General features: G+C 39.2%; 1 protein-coding gene across 2 annotated transcripts in view; it reads right to left on the bottom strand.

Moving 5' to 3' along the window:
• Window positions 1-6,645: 6,645 nt before the first annotated feature.
• The window catches only part of LOC137294105 (leucine-rich repeat protein 1-like), a 57,572-nt gene continuing 43,273 nt past the window's right edge, over window positions 6,646-20,944 (bottom strand). For both annotated transcript variants that reach the window (XM_067825060.1, XM_067825059.1), the window contains exon 5: window positions 6,646-8,527. In XM_067825060.1, the coding sequence (XP_067681161.1) occupies window positions 8,275-8,527 (253 nt within the window). In that variant the 3' untranslated portion in view covers window positions 6,646-8,274. The remainder of the gene's footprint in view (window positions 8,528-20,944) is intronic.

Genomic DNA, 20,944 nt, shown 5'->3' with positions numbered 1-20,944 from the left:
GACCATGGCGAATCTGACATCTGTGACGAAGAAAACAATAGTGTCCTTCATCTCATCAGGTCTGACATAAGTAAACTGAACAATATGGTCGTTACTCTGGAGGTGTGGCTGTTTATGTCCGAAAGGTGTTTGCAAAATTTCTCCAAAGGATATATCCCAGCTGGGAAAATAGCGTCTTTTTCCACTTTAAGAGTAATTTCATTGTAGGATTCCTTTATGTACTTCCAGAAGGATCCCCACTTTATGTTGACCCAGATTCTAATGGCATTGATGAGCTTGATAAGAAAATAGCTGCTATTAGAGCAGATTATGGTGATGTTATTCCTATAATACTTCTAGGCGATTTCAATTCGAGGGTGGGCACAAACGATGATTATTTGTTGGAAGATAATAGTGATTTGAACTTCTTACCATTATCAGATTTCTATCGTGCCGACAACTTCAGGGAGACTAGAGCAACACAAGACACCACAGTAAATATGTATGGTCTGGCTCTTCTAGAAGTATGCAAGGTATGGGGTGTACATGTAGTTAACGGTAGGAAAAAAGGCGACGAAACTGGGTCTATTACATGTATTACACACAATGGTTCAAGCCTTGTTGATTTTATATTGGCGTCCACTTATTGTTTCTACTTAATTCAGGATATGTTTGTCCACTCGCGGTCAGACTCTGACCACCTTGCTATATCGTGCATTATACAGGTATGCGTCGAGTATTGTAGCGAAAATCAAGTGGTCAGTGATCGTCATGTAGAGTGTGTAAAACTCGTAAATTCAGGTGGAATAATGGTGGTTTAGACACCTTCAATGAGTCTGTAGCGTCTAATACAGCACGTTCTATATTAGATGAGTTCCTTGATCTAGTCCATTCTGATATCAATGGTGCCACCGAGAAACTTGTTGAGTTTCTACACTGTGTAGGTAGTCACTTTAAATGTCGTGATGATCAGATCCCGAAAGCAAAGAATATGCAACCAAAATGGTTCGATGAAGAATGGCAAGGTTCTAAAAATGTAAGTTTTACTGGCTTAATATGTTCCGCAAATACAGATCAAAAGAAAATTTAAACAGATACATTGAAGCAAAGAGACACTTTCGCCTCCTATGCAGAAATAAAAGTAGAATGTTTAACAGTGGTATTGCTGATGAGATTCAGAGTGCAGCTGTAAGTGGTGACTGTAAGAAGTTCTGGCATAAGATAAAATCTCTACTGAACACTTGTAATGAAAGTAACACAATTACAACAGACAAGTGGGTGACATATTTTAAGAGTCTGTTAAACCCGGCATGTCGGGAAACAAATGTTGAGTTCAATGAGAATGTTGAAGAATTTTTGACACAGCATGATTACTGTGCGGAATGTAACAATATTGACATTCTGTCTGAACCAATTACAAGAACAGAAACAAATAACGCGATCAAAGCGTTAAAATCTGGTAAATCCCCAGGTATTGATGGTACACCACTCGAATTCTTTAAACATGCCCAATGTTTACTTCCCTACCTAGAAATATTTAATGCTGTTCTAGATTGCGGCATTTTCCCTGATAGCTGGAATATTGGCTTGATCATTCCACTCTATAAAAATGGAAGTACTCAGGAACCAAATAACTATCGTGGAATCTCTCTGTTAAATGTAATGGGAAAAATATTCACTTCTATCCTCGAAACCAGAATCCGTATCTGACTAGATGTGAACGAAATATTACATGAATGTCAAGCTGGATTTAGACCTGATTACTCAACAGTTGATAATATGTTTGTTCTGCAAGCATTACGCCAAAAGTATTTAAGAAAACCGAAATATCGGTTTTACGCAGCTTTCATAGACTTTCGGAAGGCTTTTGATTATGGAGACAGAAACAAGCTTCTATATGCTCTTATCTCCAAAGGTATACATGGGAAAATAATACGAATTTTAAAAAGTATGTATGATAAGGTATCTGCTTGTGTGAAAATAGGTAGTGTGCGCTCAGACGTATTTTCGACATCATCGGGACTACGGCAAGGATGCATTCTAAGTCCTGTTCTTTTCATTTTCTTTATTAATGAATTAGTTGATGAAATGAATACATGTGGCCTACGAGGAATATTCGTGAAAAATGGAATGAATGATTTACTTTTACTGTTATTTGCAGACGACGTCACTCTTATCGATGACACAGTAATAGGTTTACAAAGAAAATTGGATACCTTAAATTCATTCTGTATCAAATGGGGTCTAGATGTTAACTTGGATAAATCCAGCATTATTGTTTTCAGGAATGGTGGTTACCTCCGTAATAACGAAAAATGGTTTTATGACGGTACAAACATGAATGTTTTACCTCATTATAAATATCTTGGCATTGTCTTTACATCGAAACTGTACTGGTCTAAAGCATGTGAAACATTAGCTTTACAAGCTAGGAAGGCTTCATTTCCTATCTTTTCTCTATTCAAGACATATCAAAGTATATCTTTGTCTCTGGCATCCACTATATTCGATAGCAAAATTGCACCAATTTTACTTTATGGTGCAGAAATATGGGGTTTTACTTATCGTGCAAAAATTGAAAAAATGCACAGCTATTATTTCAAAAGATAACTTCGTGTTAGCAAAAATGTATCGTCAAATATTGTACTCGGTGAAACGGGTAGAAGCCACCTTTGTGTGCAATATTTCATCCGTTGTATAAAATACTGGTGTAGACTCCTGAATATGGAAAGTTATCGCACCCCAAAGGCATGCTATGAACTGCTAAAAAGATACGACGACAGTGGTGGTCACAATTGGGTATCCCATGTACGTTTACTTTTACTTCATTCTGGATTTTCTTTTGTGTGGCTATCGCAAGATTGTGGCGAGGTAACAAGTTTTATAAATGTTTTTAAACAGAGATGTAAAGATATAGGTTTCCAGAATTGGTATGCAAAAATCACTTCTTCGTCATTCTTAAATCATTACTCATCATATAAATCTGTACTTGAACCTGAAAAATATATATCAGAGTTTTGTTACGAAAAAGATATTTTACGTGTTTTATTTAAATTCAGATGCATGAGTCATAAACTTAAAATTCAACACCGTCGCTATAATAGGATAAACTCTGATTCCATTAAATGTGATAAATGTAATTGTAATTTAATACAAGATGAGTATCATTTCTTGCGCGTATGTCCATTTTACTCACAACAACGTTATATGTACATTCCTGATTTTCATATTATATCCCCAACCAGATCAAAGTTTACTCAGTTGCTTGCAACAAAGAACGTAAAACTACTAAAACATATTGCAATTTACCTGAAACTATGTCTATCCGTATAAACTTGTTTACCTGCCCATGTGCTATATTATGCTCAGTTAATTGTACTCTTGGTCATGTGGCCATAAATACCGAATAAAGCTCTTCCTTCCTTCCTTCCTAAAAGTCAACCATAATAATGCAGGAACATTAGGATAGTGGCAGCCAGAATCAGATTAGGCAGGACTATGTGAGCTTGTAAAAGTCCTTCCATAAGTGAGCCGTACATGTACATGTGTTATTAGCATCTCTTGGACTGCTTATAGCTTTTGTTGGAAAATGGCTGCCTTTGTTTATGACAGATACTCAAAGATAGTTAACGTGAAAATTATTTTATAATTTTTCAAAGAGACTGGGGAATTCCTTTGTATAGGTCAAGAAGTGTTTATGCCGTTGATATTAAATACACATCGTCGCAACCTCAGCTGTCATGGTTTGGTGTTTGTAAGATGGATCGGTTTTAAGTATTTTTAGGAAAGTGTTAAGAGCTGTCTTTTTTAACATATGCAGTAAGTTTGAGGTTGCAAAATAGTTGTTTCTTACTCAAAAGAATCTGGTTACATGCATAAATGTCAAATGTCTCAAAGGTCAGCGTCATCTTTGAGGTTACTGTGAAACATGGTTGTATCTTCACTGGCAGATGTTAAGTGGTTGTTATGATCTGGCAGAACATGGTGGTACATTGAAATAGTTTGAAGCTTTGAGGAAATGGGGGTGATGGGGATGTTTCTGTTTTTGCAAGAAGATGCAAATACGGAGTTCATATCTGTGATCACATACTACAGGTTCATAAAATTATGTCCAAGACCAAATAAACAAGATGTTTATGAGATGTATATGAGTCCTGTGTCTTGAGGTTATTTCTGAAAATGCTAAGGTATTATCAGTTTTCTTATGTCATGTCTTATTATTGTCACCCTTAAGCTAATGCATGTTCTGTGTATATGTACAGGGCAAAAATATGTAAGCCAGTCATAAGAGCTTTTCTTCCCATTCACTAATACTTTTGATAAATTGCACCATTAATGCATAACTGTATGGAATGTTTGGGCTACTTCACCTTAGTTATTATATTCATGGATTGTGTTGATGCAGTGTAGTGTTATATGATCAATGTATTGGACGACCTTCCTGTACAAATTGTAAAGTCTGTACAGCATGTAAATAAACATAAGGCTGAAATGTCAAATAAATTAATTTTAAATGATTTTCTTTGCATTGTGCTCATACTTAAAAGACAACTGCTCATCCTACAGAAGGCCAGAATGGATGGCTGCTGCAAAAGTCCCTATGATTTCCCAAGAGTTTTCTCAGGAGTGTTACTATAGGGACTTGTGTTGGAGCTTTATTTGAGTCCTCCCAGGTTCAAGAATTTCAGCCTTGCATCAGATGAAGCTTCAATCATCTGGTGATTACACAGCCATATCACCATCCCAGAAGGTGGAATATCTGGTCTCTTACAATTACAAATAAACAACTCATTTATTCAGTACTTTATTTTAGATACAGAAGTTGTACAGTGCAGATCTTTCATAAATACATGATTGACATTATGAATTGTCTCTCATAACAGCTAGTGGAAACAAAGTGTTTGGCCTCTCTTGTACCATTCATCCAAACAGGCCTATCTGCTGTGAATCCTGGACATCCTGTCTGATCATTCCATTTCTTGTTATGCTGCTGTGCAGCCATGCTGTAATTGAAGTTTAGGATTCAAAGTGAAATTCTTTTAATTCCACCATGCGGAGGAAGGTTCTTTTTAAAGGGAAAGAAAATATTGGATGTACTGTGTATAAGCCGACCCTGTAACTTGATCCCTTGAATCAGTGTCAAAATAGTATGTTTCATGCATAAGCTGCCCCCCCACATCAGACATCCTTTAGTTACAGTCTTGGATGTAAAACATAAGTATGCTAATTGAGAATAATATCTAATAAAGATTAATAGTGACCATTATTCTAAAATTCAGTGCTTGTTTTCCCTACCTATATCCATGTTAAACCGGACAGAATTATAAACTATTTTTCCCAGTTGTATTGAAGATTTTTCTCTTCTTTGATACTGACATTTCCAACATTGGAGATGCAGTCCCTGCACATGTTTAAATGACAAAAGTTGGCTGAATTTTAAGAGTGTGGGTTCCCGGTGCCAAACTTTTATTTGAGCAAAAGTTTTGAGACACATTTTTTTTGCACTTATGTAGACTCACCTGTATTCATGTATTATCACCCCATCCAAGTCTGTTTGCCAAGTATTGACAGTCCAGTGGTGTTACAACTAAGTATGTTTACAGTTAAGGCTCAATGTAATTGTGACATCGGTCCTGAGGAACAAATGCCTTCCACAAGTGAGTGTCAAATATGGCCCCGATGAATAGGAGGTAGGGACGATTTTAAGACTTCTTGATGTTGATGATCTAGCCCAACTGGTGAAGCAGCTGCTTGATATTGTATCTAGCAGAGTGATGGCAACAGGCAAGAAGATTTCCAGTCCCTTTTGCACTCTGACAAGTTGGCTGACAAAGTTCCAGCTTGGGACCTTTCTATCATATTTACGAGGGGGTATAAAAAAGTTCTAATTATTCTCAAAACCAACCTCCACCATATCAGTCAGGGGCATATGATCAGTTTGAAAATTCCTTTTGCATCAAGAGTATCATGAAATGGGCCAGCTTCACTTTAAACAGAGTTTATCTCTTGATTCTCTCTGTCGGTGCAACGATTCAATTGCCTAAACTTGTTAACACTGCATGACTCAGTCTTTTGCACGCATGGGGTTACTTGTGTTTAGGATCAACTACCAGAAGATTGAATAAAGTGAAGGAAAAAGTTTCTGGTCCATTAACTAAGTAAGGATCACTGATGTCACCTTATAATTTTCTACATAATTTCCCAATAAATTCTTGTTGTCTCTGATGGGACTTCTCTGCAAAGAACCAACTGCCAGGACAACAGGATCGACTACTATGCTTGGGTCGGATGACATACATGCCCTTTGTCGTCAGAGAACTGAAGATTTATACTGCTGTGTTGCAAGACCATCATAGGTTGCATAAGCGCCTATCCATCTCCCTCTCTATGGCTGAAGTCTCCCATATACCACTTGTCTTCTGAATGCGATCTACCATCCTACATGTCAACATGTTCTATGATCTTCCCCCTCCAGCTGTGTCAAACCCTCATGAGACAAGGGCTTTGGCGTTGACTATTGATCTTCAGTCACTGTTCACTGATTTCCATTCATGGGTGAATGTGTCTCTAAATTACTGACAGTCTCCACTTACCTATTGTAAATTTTGTGTGACAAAAGGTGTAAGAAATCCCCTGTGAACCAGCAAAACAGAACAAAGACAAGTCTAAAACATTCAAACATTGTATTATTAAGCAAAGAGAGCAAGTTATACAAAGTCATAAGTCACTTTCACAATACCGATTTCAAATAAAATACAAATGAGACAAAATCCAAGGCAGTGGGTCACAAAATATATAGCAAACTCACCAAAGTGCGAGAGTGAGAAACAGTTACGCAGAATGTAACACAGTGAGAGGTCAGGCAGAGGTTATTTAGATCAAGTGTTGACAGAGACTGATGATGCTACTCAAGTAAATGTGTGTGTAGGTGTCCGTCGACAACACAGCAACTAGCATTTATATATACATTCAGTCATTTCCTGAAAGTTTGAGCACATACGACCATCGCCACTAACATGGAATGTTCTAGAACAGTCTCCCAGAAGTCAACAAATAGAAGGCCAAGGGCAGATAACTCCAAAGTATTGCCTTAGAGGCGTGCCGCTTAAATAATTCTCTGCAGGAAATGTCACCCATTATAACTAACACTAAAACCTTAAATATTGTGACCCAATTACAACTACTGCAATAATAATTAACAACAACTCAAATCACAGAAAATACACTCTCGTAACACTATGCGATGTATCAGTCACACATTTTGGGGGACTCCATCAGTTTGGTCCCTCGGTACTGGCTCAACAACTGTCATCAGCTTGACACACAAGTAGAGGGAAATCCTTCACTTGCAGAGAGTGTGTTACCTTGTAAATAGTGAATAAAGAAGGGATGGACAGTTTAATGAATCAATAAATTTGTTTGCACTTGTACACATGCTACTACATGTTACTACATTTGGCTGCCGCTTTCTCTGCACTCTTCCTCGTAACAGACAGTGAACATTGTCAATATTTTAATGACAGTTTGTTAAACAACTTTTTATTTTTAGGACAAAAATTCTTCAAAATCCTCACATTGTCAATATTTTAATGACAGTTTGCTTTACAACTTTTTTCATTCTTAGGACATAAATTCTGCAAAAATCTCACAGAGCAGTGTAATGTTTTGATTATGATCAGCATTTCAATGAAGATGTTAAGCTATTAATTTCGAGAAGTCATTGGTTTGCATTGAGCCTAATGGGCTGTAGACAAGGGAAGAGCATGCTGCATGCTTCTATGAAGACTGCCAGGCTGTCGAGGAACAGCAGTGGGGTCTGTTCTGAAGAAGGGTTCACGACATGCCAGAAGCTTTGTTTACAGTTTCCACTCAACAGTCCAATAAGAAGAGAGAGTACACTCCGTGAGATAAAGTACCATAAATATACAATTAGTAGTTAAAATTTTCAAGTTTCAATTCAAGGTCGTCTCACAGCTCATTATCAGATCACTTTAACAACCAAAACATCATCTAACAAACCAATGCCCCACCATACACAAATTGACTGACCAGTGTTTTCCTAGCCTTCCTTGCCACAAGTCCTCAATCCTTGACAGACATCTAAAGATGGTCATAATCATTAACAAATTTGTGTGACCTTATTGACTCCTGGTTTTTGTGATGAGGTTTCATACAGCTTTAACTAATGTTGCCAAATGTTCTCAACTAAGGTTTCAATGACATTATTTACAGAAACATATTATCTTTTGCATGGGTGAATTGTACATTTTAACCACATGTTGACTGTACAGTCAGTTAATTCCTCCAGTATGCTCGTGGGTTGTGCTTGAAGCGTATCAGACAATGTTGGGAACAGAGAAAGCCCTCAACTGGGACCAAACTGACTCCTGGGCTGGCACTGTAAGTGTTGCTCACCAAGTGACGCAGACTGACATGACTGTAGTAACGAGCACTGCAGGTAAAACAGAAGTTGCCACACCAGCACTGGCGAGCTGCAGCCAGGAAATGGAACAGATGAGGGAACAGGTCTTCCTCAGTGTAGGGGATCCTGAAACAACAGCAATTCGTTACTTTTCCACACATCATTAGAATAGTGTTTGTCTGTGGATATTAGGGGTGAAATGGTGTATTGCGGCATTTTAGCACAATTTTCTTTGTACAATCATTTTATTAACCTGAAACGGTATACTGTGGTATTAGTAGAACGATGGTATTTTAGCTTCGGTTTTGGATAATATATTGCAATGAAATAAAACCAAGAAAAGAAAAATGACAAAAATCTGTAAATAGCAAAGATCTGTCTCATATATCTGCCTAGTTTTACTGAAAGTACGAATATCCAAATAGAAAAAGGCACCACTATCTCTACCAAGTTTTGTTTAAAGATATCAAACAGTTTTTCAGTTGTGCTCTGGAAACGAAGGTCATCTCTCCCTTTGAGACTAAGTTCAAATCATTTCCATAGAAACCAAGAAAAATAAAAATGGAAAAAAAACAACAACTGGAAATAGTAAATGGCACCATGGTAGTTGCTGTTTGATATATGTGCCAATTTTTCTTGAAAAATATTTAACGGTTTTGGAGCGATGTGCCTGAAACAAAATGATTACGGATGGATGGGCTGACAGATGGACAGGCAGACGAGGGAGACGTCGACTATATCCCCTGCATTATATGCCAGGGGGATAATAACTGCTTGAATCATATAGATTATTTTAGTGATGGAAACAAATTTTTTCAGATCATATTAAACTGAATCAACAGTAGATTGAGCATAATGCATACACAGTGGAATGCTTTTTCTGAGTGTTGAATAACAGGTAACATAACAGGAACAACTCATGTCTAGTGATCTTTGCAAGCTTCAAATGCACATACAACGGGAGTTGTCAAGACCAATATGGCACACCAACACCAGCATGAAACTTCAGTTCCGTTCATGGGTAGTACGTGTATCATCACATAAGCACTCTGCAGTGCAGCAGCCGTCACTTACGGATCTCAGCATGAAATGAGCCGCCAGAATATGTTTATACAGAAACCAGTGCTGTAACCAATGCATGGTGATTATTCAGATGGTTGTGCATCGTCACCAATTAAGACTGCATTGAAACTACATGGTTGCCGACAAGGCTAATTTAATCTTAGTCCAGTATGGGTATACTTTTTATCGTGAATTTGTCCAGTATTTGAGAGAACCATGTGATACAACAAAATATATGAGTAACAAAACTGTATCACTTCTAGCTGTAGGTAACAAAGTCAGCTCTACAATCAGGCACTCTGGCTAAACCAGATTATTTCTTCATTCCCAACGAGTGCCGGGTATGCAGCATCCACTGTATCTATTTTCATTTGCAAAATTTGTTATTTTCACCTCTGACAATACCATCATAGTTTTGACTGGGCACAATACACAAATAGCAGGTCTGTCATGTGTATGGAAAATACGATTTTATTTGGTCTTTTCCTGTGTTATGTCAGGATATGAAACTGCCATTCCTGACCAAAATTTACTTGCCCAGAAAATATCTTCATATATATATACAATGGGGGTCGTCCATGGATCCCATGCACCGTGTTATAGCAAGTCAATACTATAATTTTGAGTATGGATATGGTGACTTTCCCATCAGATCTGAGCTCATCACAAGATGACATATCCCCCGGCCACCACATATTTGAAAGAACATATCATCTGACAGTTACTTGATATGTTGAAAGATATCAAATGGTTTTCGAGCTGTGCTCCGGAAACGAAGCCCATTCCTCCCTTTTGGGACTCTGTCCGAATCATCACCACGGAAACCAAGAAAAATAAAAATGACAAAAATCTGCAAAAAGCAAAAGGCACCACTTTAGGTTCTGATCCACATATCTACTGTTCCAAGAGTGTATTTTCTGTAAATTGGGTTATTAATTAAATAAGCAATATTACTTGGTTACAACGTTTAGTGTTTTGAATGTTAATTATTATGGGTCACATTCCGTATCATGAATGTTCAGTGGTATTGGTATTTTATCGGCAGGCCTTGAAGGTAGTTCTCTAGAGTTACCTCCCTTTGAAAAAGGTAAACACGTGGCTGACCGAGAAAATTCTACATTAGTGGCGATGGTCGTATGTGCTTGAACTTTCAGGAAATGTTAACTGTATATCTATAAAGGCTAGTTGCCGTGTTGGCACGGATATGCACAGATTAACTGCAGTACATAACTCTGCCGCTCCGTCAATGCTTTATGTACATAACCCCTGCCAGATCTCTTGCTGTGTTACATTCTGCATAACTGTTTCTCACTCTAACATCAAGACTTGGGTGAGTTGACATTATATTTGTGACCCATTACTTTAGAATTGACTCAGTTGAATTGTACATGAAAACTCTCTTGTGAAAATGTATATTTTTGCCTTTGTTTGCTCAATATAAAGGATCATTGAAAATTTCAGACTTCTCAGTGTTGTATTTTGCTGGCTTTGAGGGGATTTATTTTTCATTTGACACAGCAAATTTTTAATCATAACACTTCCAGGTTTTGCAGGAAAACATTTTGTGAGTTATGCTCTGGAATTGAAACCTGCCTGTCCCATTAGACTAAGACCAAAATCTTTCCATCGAACCAAGAAAAATTAATGCAGCAAAAATCTGTCAATTGCAAAAGGCACAACCTTAGGTTCAGTTTATTATATCTACCAATTTAGATCTAAAAATATTGAATGCTTTTTGAGTTATGCTCTGGAATCAAAATAATTACAGAGGGACAGATGGACAAGGCATCGACTGTATCCCTCCCTCTCCCCCCCCACATTATATGCCAGGGGCATAGCAATGAACACTAACAACCAATTAAAAAGAGAGTAGCCTTGTCAAGCTAAAACATATTTGTTCCAAAAGAAGAATGACATTTCAGATCGAACTTTGAAAGATTATTTTGAATAAATCTGAAAACTGAATAAAAGAAAATTCTGGAACATGCCAATATTATGTAGCAATATTTTCCAAGGACTGTGGAAATGTTTAACTGACTGAAACAAGAGACAACGATTTAGTCTCACAGACTGTAACCATCTTATGACTACTGTGTTGTGTTAGTTTAATTTATTTATCTGTGACATGCTATCAAGAATCGAGGAGATCTGACATATTTAGTTCTTATTAAAATATGTACACTTCTGAGACATGGTGGTGATGACACTATAGTAAATGTTGATGTAATCTTACTGATTTTAATGATACTAGCTACTTGCTGCGAGCCAGTTCTTCTATCTACTTATCAAATGACACTTCTGTTCATTCATTCACAGTAACAAAGATTAAGGTATTTTTTCCCATCTCATTAAACAATGTAAGGTTTGTCAATTTTATGCATTATGATCAAATCTCATATACCACATGGAACCAAAATAGCCCAAACTAAAGCCACTGTACTACAATATGTGTACCACACTGTGGTACGAGCATAAGTTTCACCCCTAGCCCATATCCTTGTACATATGTTCACAACAGACAAGAATGCTTTAAGGCCATGACCTAATGTCTGCACGCATGATGAGAAAAAAACATAAAATGTATAAATGGTGGGAAATATAAGTCAGTGCATTCCCAGTGTGATACTTGCCTCTGTGCATCTTGACAAGAAAGTTAATAACTACCTCATGTTGAAAGATATCTTTTCTGACTAGGGACAATACATGTCATCTGCAATTGTGTTATTTGGTAAGAAAATTGGTGGAAGAATAATACTGGCAGCAAATGACTCAAATGCTCATTAAATATCATGCTCTGTAAAGGCCCGAATATAACAGAAAAAGTGACAGACAAGTATGGGTCAGCTTGATCATATTGACTGTTCAGAGTGGTGTGAGTGAAGACTGACCTGACCAGTGTGAAATCTACTTGCTGAATACAGATTCAGTTTTTCTTTGACAATGACAATGTACAAGACACTTATAGGCACATCAACAGATATAGGCTTGTTGCTGTAACCCCAACACTGTTTCAGTATCTTTTGTTTAGTATTTATTATCATTTGTGGTCACTGATCGCACTGTTTAGTTCTTCACAAACTGATGGCAAGGTAAAGCTTAGAATTCTTTCTGAAACAAGTGCTTCATTCGACTTATGTTGTACAAGCAAGTGATGCCATTAAATATGAATTGCATGTTTTCTAATATGAGAAAACTTCAAAACAGAAAGACTCCTGCCCTTTACTGTAACAATAATGTAATTTTCTGAATAAAATTGATAGTTTATACTTATCCTGACTCATGCTAATTGCCAATCTCCTCTTCCCTGGCGAAGGTAGTGGAACACCTGAAATCCCTTGAAGTTCCCTTCCAAAAATAAGCGGACGTAAAATACACTCACCCATGTGTAGCCTCCCTTTTCCTGTGCCTAGGTCACGTGACCGGCCATGCTTGTTACTCTCTCCTTGTATATTGCCCGACATGCGAATATAGGAATTCAGCGTGCCTGTGTGGGGCGGCTGGGAGGGCTTTTGTCATGAGCCAGGATAAGTATAAAATATCAATTTTATTCAGAAAATTACGTATTTTTCCTTATCCCGACTCATGCTAATTGCTTCCAGAATCTAACGGAAACGGTGGTGGGTCAGGCCACGCTGGATTCTGCTGGCTGTCAAAAATACGTCCAACAATTTTTCCCCCAAAATGGGAACTTGTAATGGCAATAATATGGTCCAGCTCTTCTAATATTCATTGTAGATTCTGGGGGGATCGCACCCAGTCGAACTTTCAGCCAAAGATTTTGTTGACTGGAATGTGCGACACCGAAAGTAACTAGCGTCCTGCTAGTTTCTGATGCAACTAATTGTCAAGATATTGAAATCAAGACTAGTTGCGACCCTTCTTCATGTACAAGTATCTACATTACGAGTACAGGGTCCTGATCACTCACGTTAGTCTGTTTAACACGCGTGCATGGACTTTCCACCATTACACTCCGCAGAGCGTTTGGCTTCCACAAGTCACGTGATAAAACGGCTGAGTGAACTCAGTGCCTTCTGGGAACTGTTAGTGGCTGAGCAAAGACAAGTGGCCCAAACTAATGAATGCCAGAGACGTCCTCCGTGGCTATGTCTCGTAGATAATGGTTGGCAAACACCGTGTTTGACTTCCAAAAGCAGCCCTCCATTATAGTTGATAGCGAGCTATTCCCATGTAGCGCTAGTGTAGAAGCCAAGGCTCTAACTTTGTGAGGGTTGGAAGCTTGCCGAGGTTCCAATCCTGTTGCTTTATAGGCCCTCAATATAACAGCTCTGATCCACACTGAGATAGTGTTGCGTGATACTTCCGTAAGTGTCTCAAAGGATATAGATATAAACAGACACTTGAACCGTTGCCATCGAGACTTAGTACGTGCAATGTATATCTTCAAGACTCTGGACATAACGATAACTCTTGAATCTGCTATCTGTGGATATGTAGCCTTTATTGCTGTGAAACCTTTCTTCTTATGCCTCAAACCGCTTCCATCATAAAGGGTGCAAGTGGATTTCTGTAAGGCTAAAGTAACTGCTTTAGCTGCTCTCCGAGTATCCTCTGTGTTTTAAACAGTTTTTGATATGCTCCACACAATAAGTTGGAATACAGATGGGTTTCCGTGCGCTGTTTCGCATGTGGGTGAACAAGAAGATTTTCCCAATCTGGTAGTTGTAGTACTGGTTGTCCTAGCTCTTCTATAAGTGTTGGAAACCAACGTCTCGTTGGCCAATAAGGTGCGACCAAAGTCAGTTGTAGCCTCTTGGTCTGTTTTTTTTTTCTCGATGACTTTTGGTAGCAGCACTGGAGGGGAAAATGCGAATGTGTTTAGTCTTTCCCATGGGATGCTGAGGGTGTCTGTTGTTCAGGCTAACAGATCCAGTATTGGTGATACAAATGTTGTTGTCTGTTTGTTGAACCTTGTTGCAAATAAGTCTGTTTGCGGCGATTTGAATGTCTGACTGATTAGTTGAAACACCTCCCAATGCAGCATCCACTCTGTTGGTGATGGACAAAGAGGACGAGACAAGGCATCTGCCATAATGTTGCAAGCTCCTGGTATGTGACATGCTTTTATTTGGAGATTTACACTGTCGACTAGATCGAAGAGTTGAAATGTTAGGTGTAGAAGAGATGGCAATCTCGTTGACCCCTGTTTGTTTATGTAAAAGGCCACTGTTGAGTTGTTTGTGTGTATCATCAGTAGTTTGTCTTTCAACATTGTCGCCCAGTGATAACTTCTGGTCATGTCTTGTGCTGACATGAGGAGACCTAACAGACACTGCCACTGTCGAAGTGTCAGCGGAGAGAGTAGAGATTGCTTTATCATCTCTTAAACCTTGACCCTCCGGTCCTCTGGGACGGCAATCTGATTCGATGTTGTGATGAATCCCGAGGAAAATGAGATCTCGCTGAGGTTCTAACTCCGACTTCACATGGTTTACTAACCACCACAGTTGTGTTAGTAGCCTGATGGTGAAATCTAACTGTAGTCTGAGTTGACTTTTCTCTTGATGCGCTTGTATGCCTTCGTCAAGATAAAAGGCACTGCGTAACCCCCTCAGGTGTAGATAGTTGACTATGGGCTTAGTTACCCATGTAAACAGCCATGGAGCCGAAGACATTCCCAATGGTAGGACATTCCAGTGGTAGTGTTGACCGTTGAAAATGAAGTGCAGATATTTCCTGGACTCTCAGTGTATCGGGATGTGGAGATATGCATCTTGTAAATCGATGCTGGCGAGGTAATCATCTGGACGAATAAGGTGTCTTAGTTGAGTTAGAAGTACCATCTTGAAACGCTCAGGTTTTTGAAGGAAGTTTGAAGTGTTGAATGTCTTCATGTTGTATTTAAGTTGAAATTTCTCTGTGGAATTCTTCTTGGGTACCAGGAAGAATGGGGAATAGAAACCGGGCGTCAGACTCTTTGGCTCTATAACTTCTACTGCTCCTTTCTTTAACAATGTTGATATGGCGTCAGTCAACATGTCCAGTTGATGTGTTGCATAGATAAAAGGAGTTGGTGTTCTTGTGAGAGGTGGAATGGTTCCCAGATCTTGTAGCCCTCTCGCAGAATTTTCATGACATAGTCATCTTTGAGGATTCTCCAATTTTCCCTAAGTTGAAAACGTCCACCCACTGGAGATGGTTGTACGGGAATGGGTGTGTGTGAAAGACTCCAGTCGTTATGAACCTGATCTTCAATAATGCCCTCTTCTCCCACCCCTAGACGTACTGCTGGATGTCTGATGGCACTTGTTTCTTCCACGGGAGCGACGAAAAGAAGATGTCCTCTCTTCACATGTGTTGAACTTTTTATCTCTTGCTCTTTGAACCCTGGAGTACTTGGACTTAAGGGTGTAACGATGATTAGTCTGCTTAAGTACTGATGTCAGAGTGTCGAAAGTCTTGATCATCATAACTTCTCTGGAGTCTTGAGCAACCGTCCTAGCTACCTCTCCAATCTTCCCATCGAAGAGAGTAGGTGCGGACCATGGAACTTGATACAAAGGTTTGGTAAAGTTCTCACCCTATGACACTCTAGATAGGAGACCTTGTTGAAGCAATAAATTCAATCCTGCCGTAGTAGACGCTAAGTGATCGGCCATAAATTGCTGATCCTTCTTCTGAGTTACCAACGCTGACAGGATCATTCTTCCCTCCTCATTATATGGATTACTGAACTTTGCAATGAGAGTTTCGTTGATGGCGCTCGAAAGAGCCAGTCCAAAGAAAGTACGCCTTGTTGTGGTGTCGAGCTGTGCAAGCCTCTTGTCATCTACCTTGTAAGATTTATTGCGGGCTGGACTGATGATCTTAAAGCTTCATCCACGTCCAGTGTTCTGACAAATGGCTCCATATGATGCAGAGGGAAGCGACGCACGTTGAACGACAGCACATGTTGTTGTTGAAACTTAGTTGCTGACTTAAATGCCGTAGATAACATCTCAGGAATCGTAGATATCGGAGGTATCGGCGGAAACATCAGTGTATCAATGTCGTCCTCCTTCAGCATATGTATTAGCTTCATTAGCGTCCTTGGATGGTGAAGCTAAGTTAAGTCCATTCGTGATCCATGATGTAACTTTGACAATGCCTTCAATGAACTGTTGAGAGTGATGAAGACCTTCTGCGTTGATGAGTGAGCCCATGTGAGCGGGAATCCTCACTGACGCAAGTGCACTTACTCGGCATGGTTGGATTTCTCTCTAAACTGCGATGTGAAGAGGGGGACGCTGATGACGATCTTCCTCGAGTGTGTGCATACACATCCTCTTCATCCTCCGGCGTGAGTGCTGCTCTAGGTGAATGCTCATGCCGAGCTGTAGTCAATGATGATGACGAGTGCAGTCATCTCTCCTCTTCTAAACGCCACACCATCAGATTCATCATCTGGGTTGTAAACTGTTGCATGAAGGCGCCTGTGTCGAACTGATGCAATGACGGTTGAGCTGTAAAGTTGTCTACTGTTGACGATGTCTGCGTTGTCTGACGATTCTGCTTTGTCTGACGATTTTCCTTTGGGTTGAGAGGTGTAGAAGATGCCGTCTAGATCTAGATGATATCGCCCGATGACTGCGTTGGTTGATATCTACCTCGTTGTATAGATTCAACGGCGGTTCATTGAAGATAAGTCGTTCATGTAGAGGGACAATTTCTTCTCCGGACGATTAATGCGTTGAAGAATGATGACTCAGCGATGATTTCCAGAAAGATGATTTCGTCTTCGATGACCTAGACTTCTTTGGTTGAGACGGTCCTGCTTCTGGGGAAGATCTCTTCTGAGATACAGGCGATGACACGCCAGACCCCAGACATAGCCCCGGAGAAACGCCTGACATTTCACTGGAATGAATCTCAGCAGATGTAGTTAACAAATTATCCGAATTTAAATCACTTGTTCTAGACATGACTAATGCAAACTGACGTTGCTCATCCCTTGCACATCTGTAAACAGACCGTGTATAGAGAGTAAATTCTGAATCAGACAATTCTATGCAATATTTACGATTATTAGAACATATGGACAAATTAAATGAGGATCAACCACCGACAGCCGCAATCTACATATCAGACATGATTTCATGCTTAATAAGACATAATTATGACAAATCTGATAACATATAATGCATATACAAATCCAAATACCATATACGAGAAGAATTTAGTTTAAAGACCAAAATAAAGAAAGAAGTTATTGCCTTATCGGGACCCTCAGGTGCCTCCTGCTGCCCACATCGGGTGATAAGGAGACAATGACAAGCATGGCCGGTCACATGACCTAGGCGCGTGGAAAAGGGAGGCTACACATGGGTGAGTGTATTTTACGTCCGCTTCTTTTTAGAAGGGAACTTCAAGGGATTTCAGGTGTTCCACTACCTTCGCCAGGGAAGAGAAGATAAGCAATTAGCATGAGTCACATATTCTATGTCAGAAGTAGTGAGTGAGTGAGTGAATGAGTGAGTGAGTGAGTGAGTTTAGTTTTATGCTGCACTCAGAAATATTCCAGCTATATGGCGGCGGTCTGTAAATAATCGAGTCTGGAACAGACAATCCAGTGATCAACAACGTGAGCATTGATCTGCGCAATTGGGAACTGATGACGTGTCAACCAAGTCAGTGAACCTGACCACCCGATCCCATTAGTCACCTCTTACGACAAGCATAGTCGCCTTTTATGGCAAGCATGAGTTGGTAAAGGCCTATTCTACCCCGGGACTTTCACAGGTCTATATCAGTAGTAAAGTAATCAAGAACTAATCAAGAAGATAGAATGATTTTTGCCTCCAGAAAACATTGATTTCACCACACCTGCCAAGTGGCCCCAATAGCAGCAATAGTTCATGAAACTGGGTGCACAGTCAGAGGAAGTTCAGGTAAATTTGCTTATTTACACATTGGGAAAGGAAGAAGAACACATTACAAACTCTTTTACATTTAATGAAGGTGATGAGGAAATACAAAGACCATTTTGTTATAAAATGGAATGAGATTCATGAGAAAGCCAGGTTTCACCAATGCAATCAATGATCGGGTGAAAATGTGAAAGCATTTGAAAGTGTATAATGCTTGTTGTATGAACTTGCAGAGCACTGAGAATTAAATAACTTGCATGATGAAAGTATTCATGACAGGGATTGGAATTTTTGACAGACAAGTTTCAGAATGGATGCAATTCATTCCTGGATTAACACTCGATCAGACTATACAGACAGCCAGGGAAACAAACAAGGCTAGTCGCAAATCAAGAAGACAATATTCAGACTTCTGAAGAGGTAAGGAGTAGAAATTCCAGAAATATAAAGTTTAATGCACAAAGAGGTGGAAGATTTGGTCTCTGACCAGGTTCTTATCACGGAAGTAATGGTAATCATGGGAACCAAAGAAATCATCAATCATATGGTCAGAATATGCCCTGTTCACACAGTGGTAATCTTCATTCAGGAAGGTGTCAGGCTAGTAGTCAGATTCATGGTATGTAACAAGAGAGGACATTATGCCAGGGTGTGTACAAGCAATAGAAAACAAAATGTTCAGAGTAGACATATGTTACGTCTGATGATCAAGCAAATGGATTCCATATTGGATATGTCAGCTGGGAAGATCATACAGATGCATGCATCTTTAGGTTGTATGTTCATGACACACCTGTTGAAGTCAAAGTTGACACCAGTGCAGACACCACAATGATTTCAGGAGAAACTCACAACAAACTTTTCAACAAACCAGAATTATCACCACTTTTAGGACATGCACACATAGGATTGTTCAGGATTGTTTTCTGCACAGGTGAGATATCATGGTGAATCATAAAAGTTCCAATGTTTATGTCACAGATGGACATAACAATCTGCTAGGTAGAAATGTTTCGCACATGATGGGTTTGGTGCAGCACATGTGTATACACTTTAGTGTATTTGCTCCTTTCAGATTTGTGAATAGTGAACCAGTGTAGATACAACTAAAACCTGAGGCAGTTTCCTTCAGTATTGCAACACCACAAAGAGTACCATTTCCTTTGAGCTCTTATCTGGTCAACCCTGTACAAAAGTCATAATGGATGACATACTCATTCACAGTTCATCCAGTGCTGAACATGGTAAACCACTAAAAGGCATGGGGGACGCCACTCAGAAAGCAGGACTTATGCTGAACAAAGACAAGTGCAAGTTCTGGAAATCAGAAATTGTGTATTTTGATCACAGAATAAGTTAAGATGGAATCAGTCTGGAAATCAAGCACATTAGATGCCATTCTAGAATTAGAATGTCTGAGTGATATTTCAGATGCATGTTGGGACTTGTAAACTATTTGGGGAAATTACTGCTGGATATTTCAACAGTAACAAAACCAGTGACTTATCTACTTTTAATGTGAGAGTCACGGTAATCAGTGCACCAATACTGGCATCCTATGATCCAAAGTTACCAACCATGGTGATTGAGGATGCAAGCTTAGGGGAGCTTGGCCGCTGCTTCATTGTGGAATCACATGAAAGCCTGTGGATTTCTGTTCAAGAATGCTACTAGGTTATGCACAGGTCGCAAAGGAGATGCTGGTGAGAAATTCAACTGTTACCTGATATGTTTGGACGGATTCAGACTGCAAACACATCATAAACCTCTCGTTCCACTCAGTAAATTATATGATCTCAACAAGGTGCCACTCCAATGTCAAAGGCTGTTGATGTGCTTGAGAAGATATCGGGTCACAGCAGAATATGTTCCTGGGAAACACCTAGTCGTCCCAGACATGCTATCAAGAAATTCCATGAAATGTTCTGATGATGACCCAACACTGAGTGAAGAAGTAGAAACCTACTTAGATTCTGCATCCACACATAGACATATCTTGGATGAGAAAGTCAACTCATTAACCGCCTGGATGTCACAGGGACATATATGTCCTTCCTCTTCAACCCTCACTTTGAAGTCCAATAAAAGCAAATATACCATGCACAAATATATACTTCACAGTTTTGAATTCTGTGGAAAATTACGTATTTCTTGATAAAATCCACTATTACATGAGACCAAGCTAAAGTGCTAAAATTACCTTTCAAAATAGGCTCCATCGTAAATGTCATCATTTTTCACACTATACAAAATCGCGATTCAAAGCGTTATTTGCTGTATGTTTTGAAATGTGAAAATAGGATAAATACTGTGAGTATTGAATTTCAAAAATAGCATATTAATGATCTCTGATATCAAGTTTTCATGTAGCCAGTAATAATTCTGAAACATCGCCGATGAACCCAGAATCAGTTGGGATGTTTTTGAAAAATAGACTTACACTAATGCTGAAGTGCACTTTCCCCCATATTGGATCGTATTTACAAAATCACGTTTTGAGAAGGCTGGTATAGAGACGCCTATTACATCATGCATACATCATAGTCAGCTGCAACAAATGCATTACTGAATTTCCCACACATCTTAGAATCAAATTACAAATGGTCTTTGTCAC

Source organism: Haliotis asinina, chromosome 8 (genome assembly GCF_037392515.1).
Source record: "Haliotis asinina isolate JCU_RB_2024 chromosome 8, JCU_Hal_asi_v2, whole genome shotgun sequence".
In the NCBI taxonomy this organism is placed as follows: domain Eukaryota; kingdom Metazoa; phylum Mollusca; class Gastropoda; order Lepetellida; family Haliotidae; genus Haliotis; species Haliotis asinina.
Note: the sequence above shows the minus strand (reverse complement) of the source record. Positions and strands in the feature narration are given on the sequence as shown.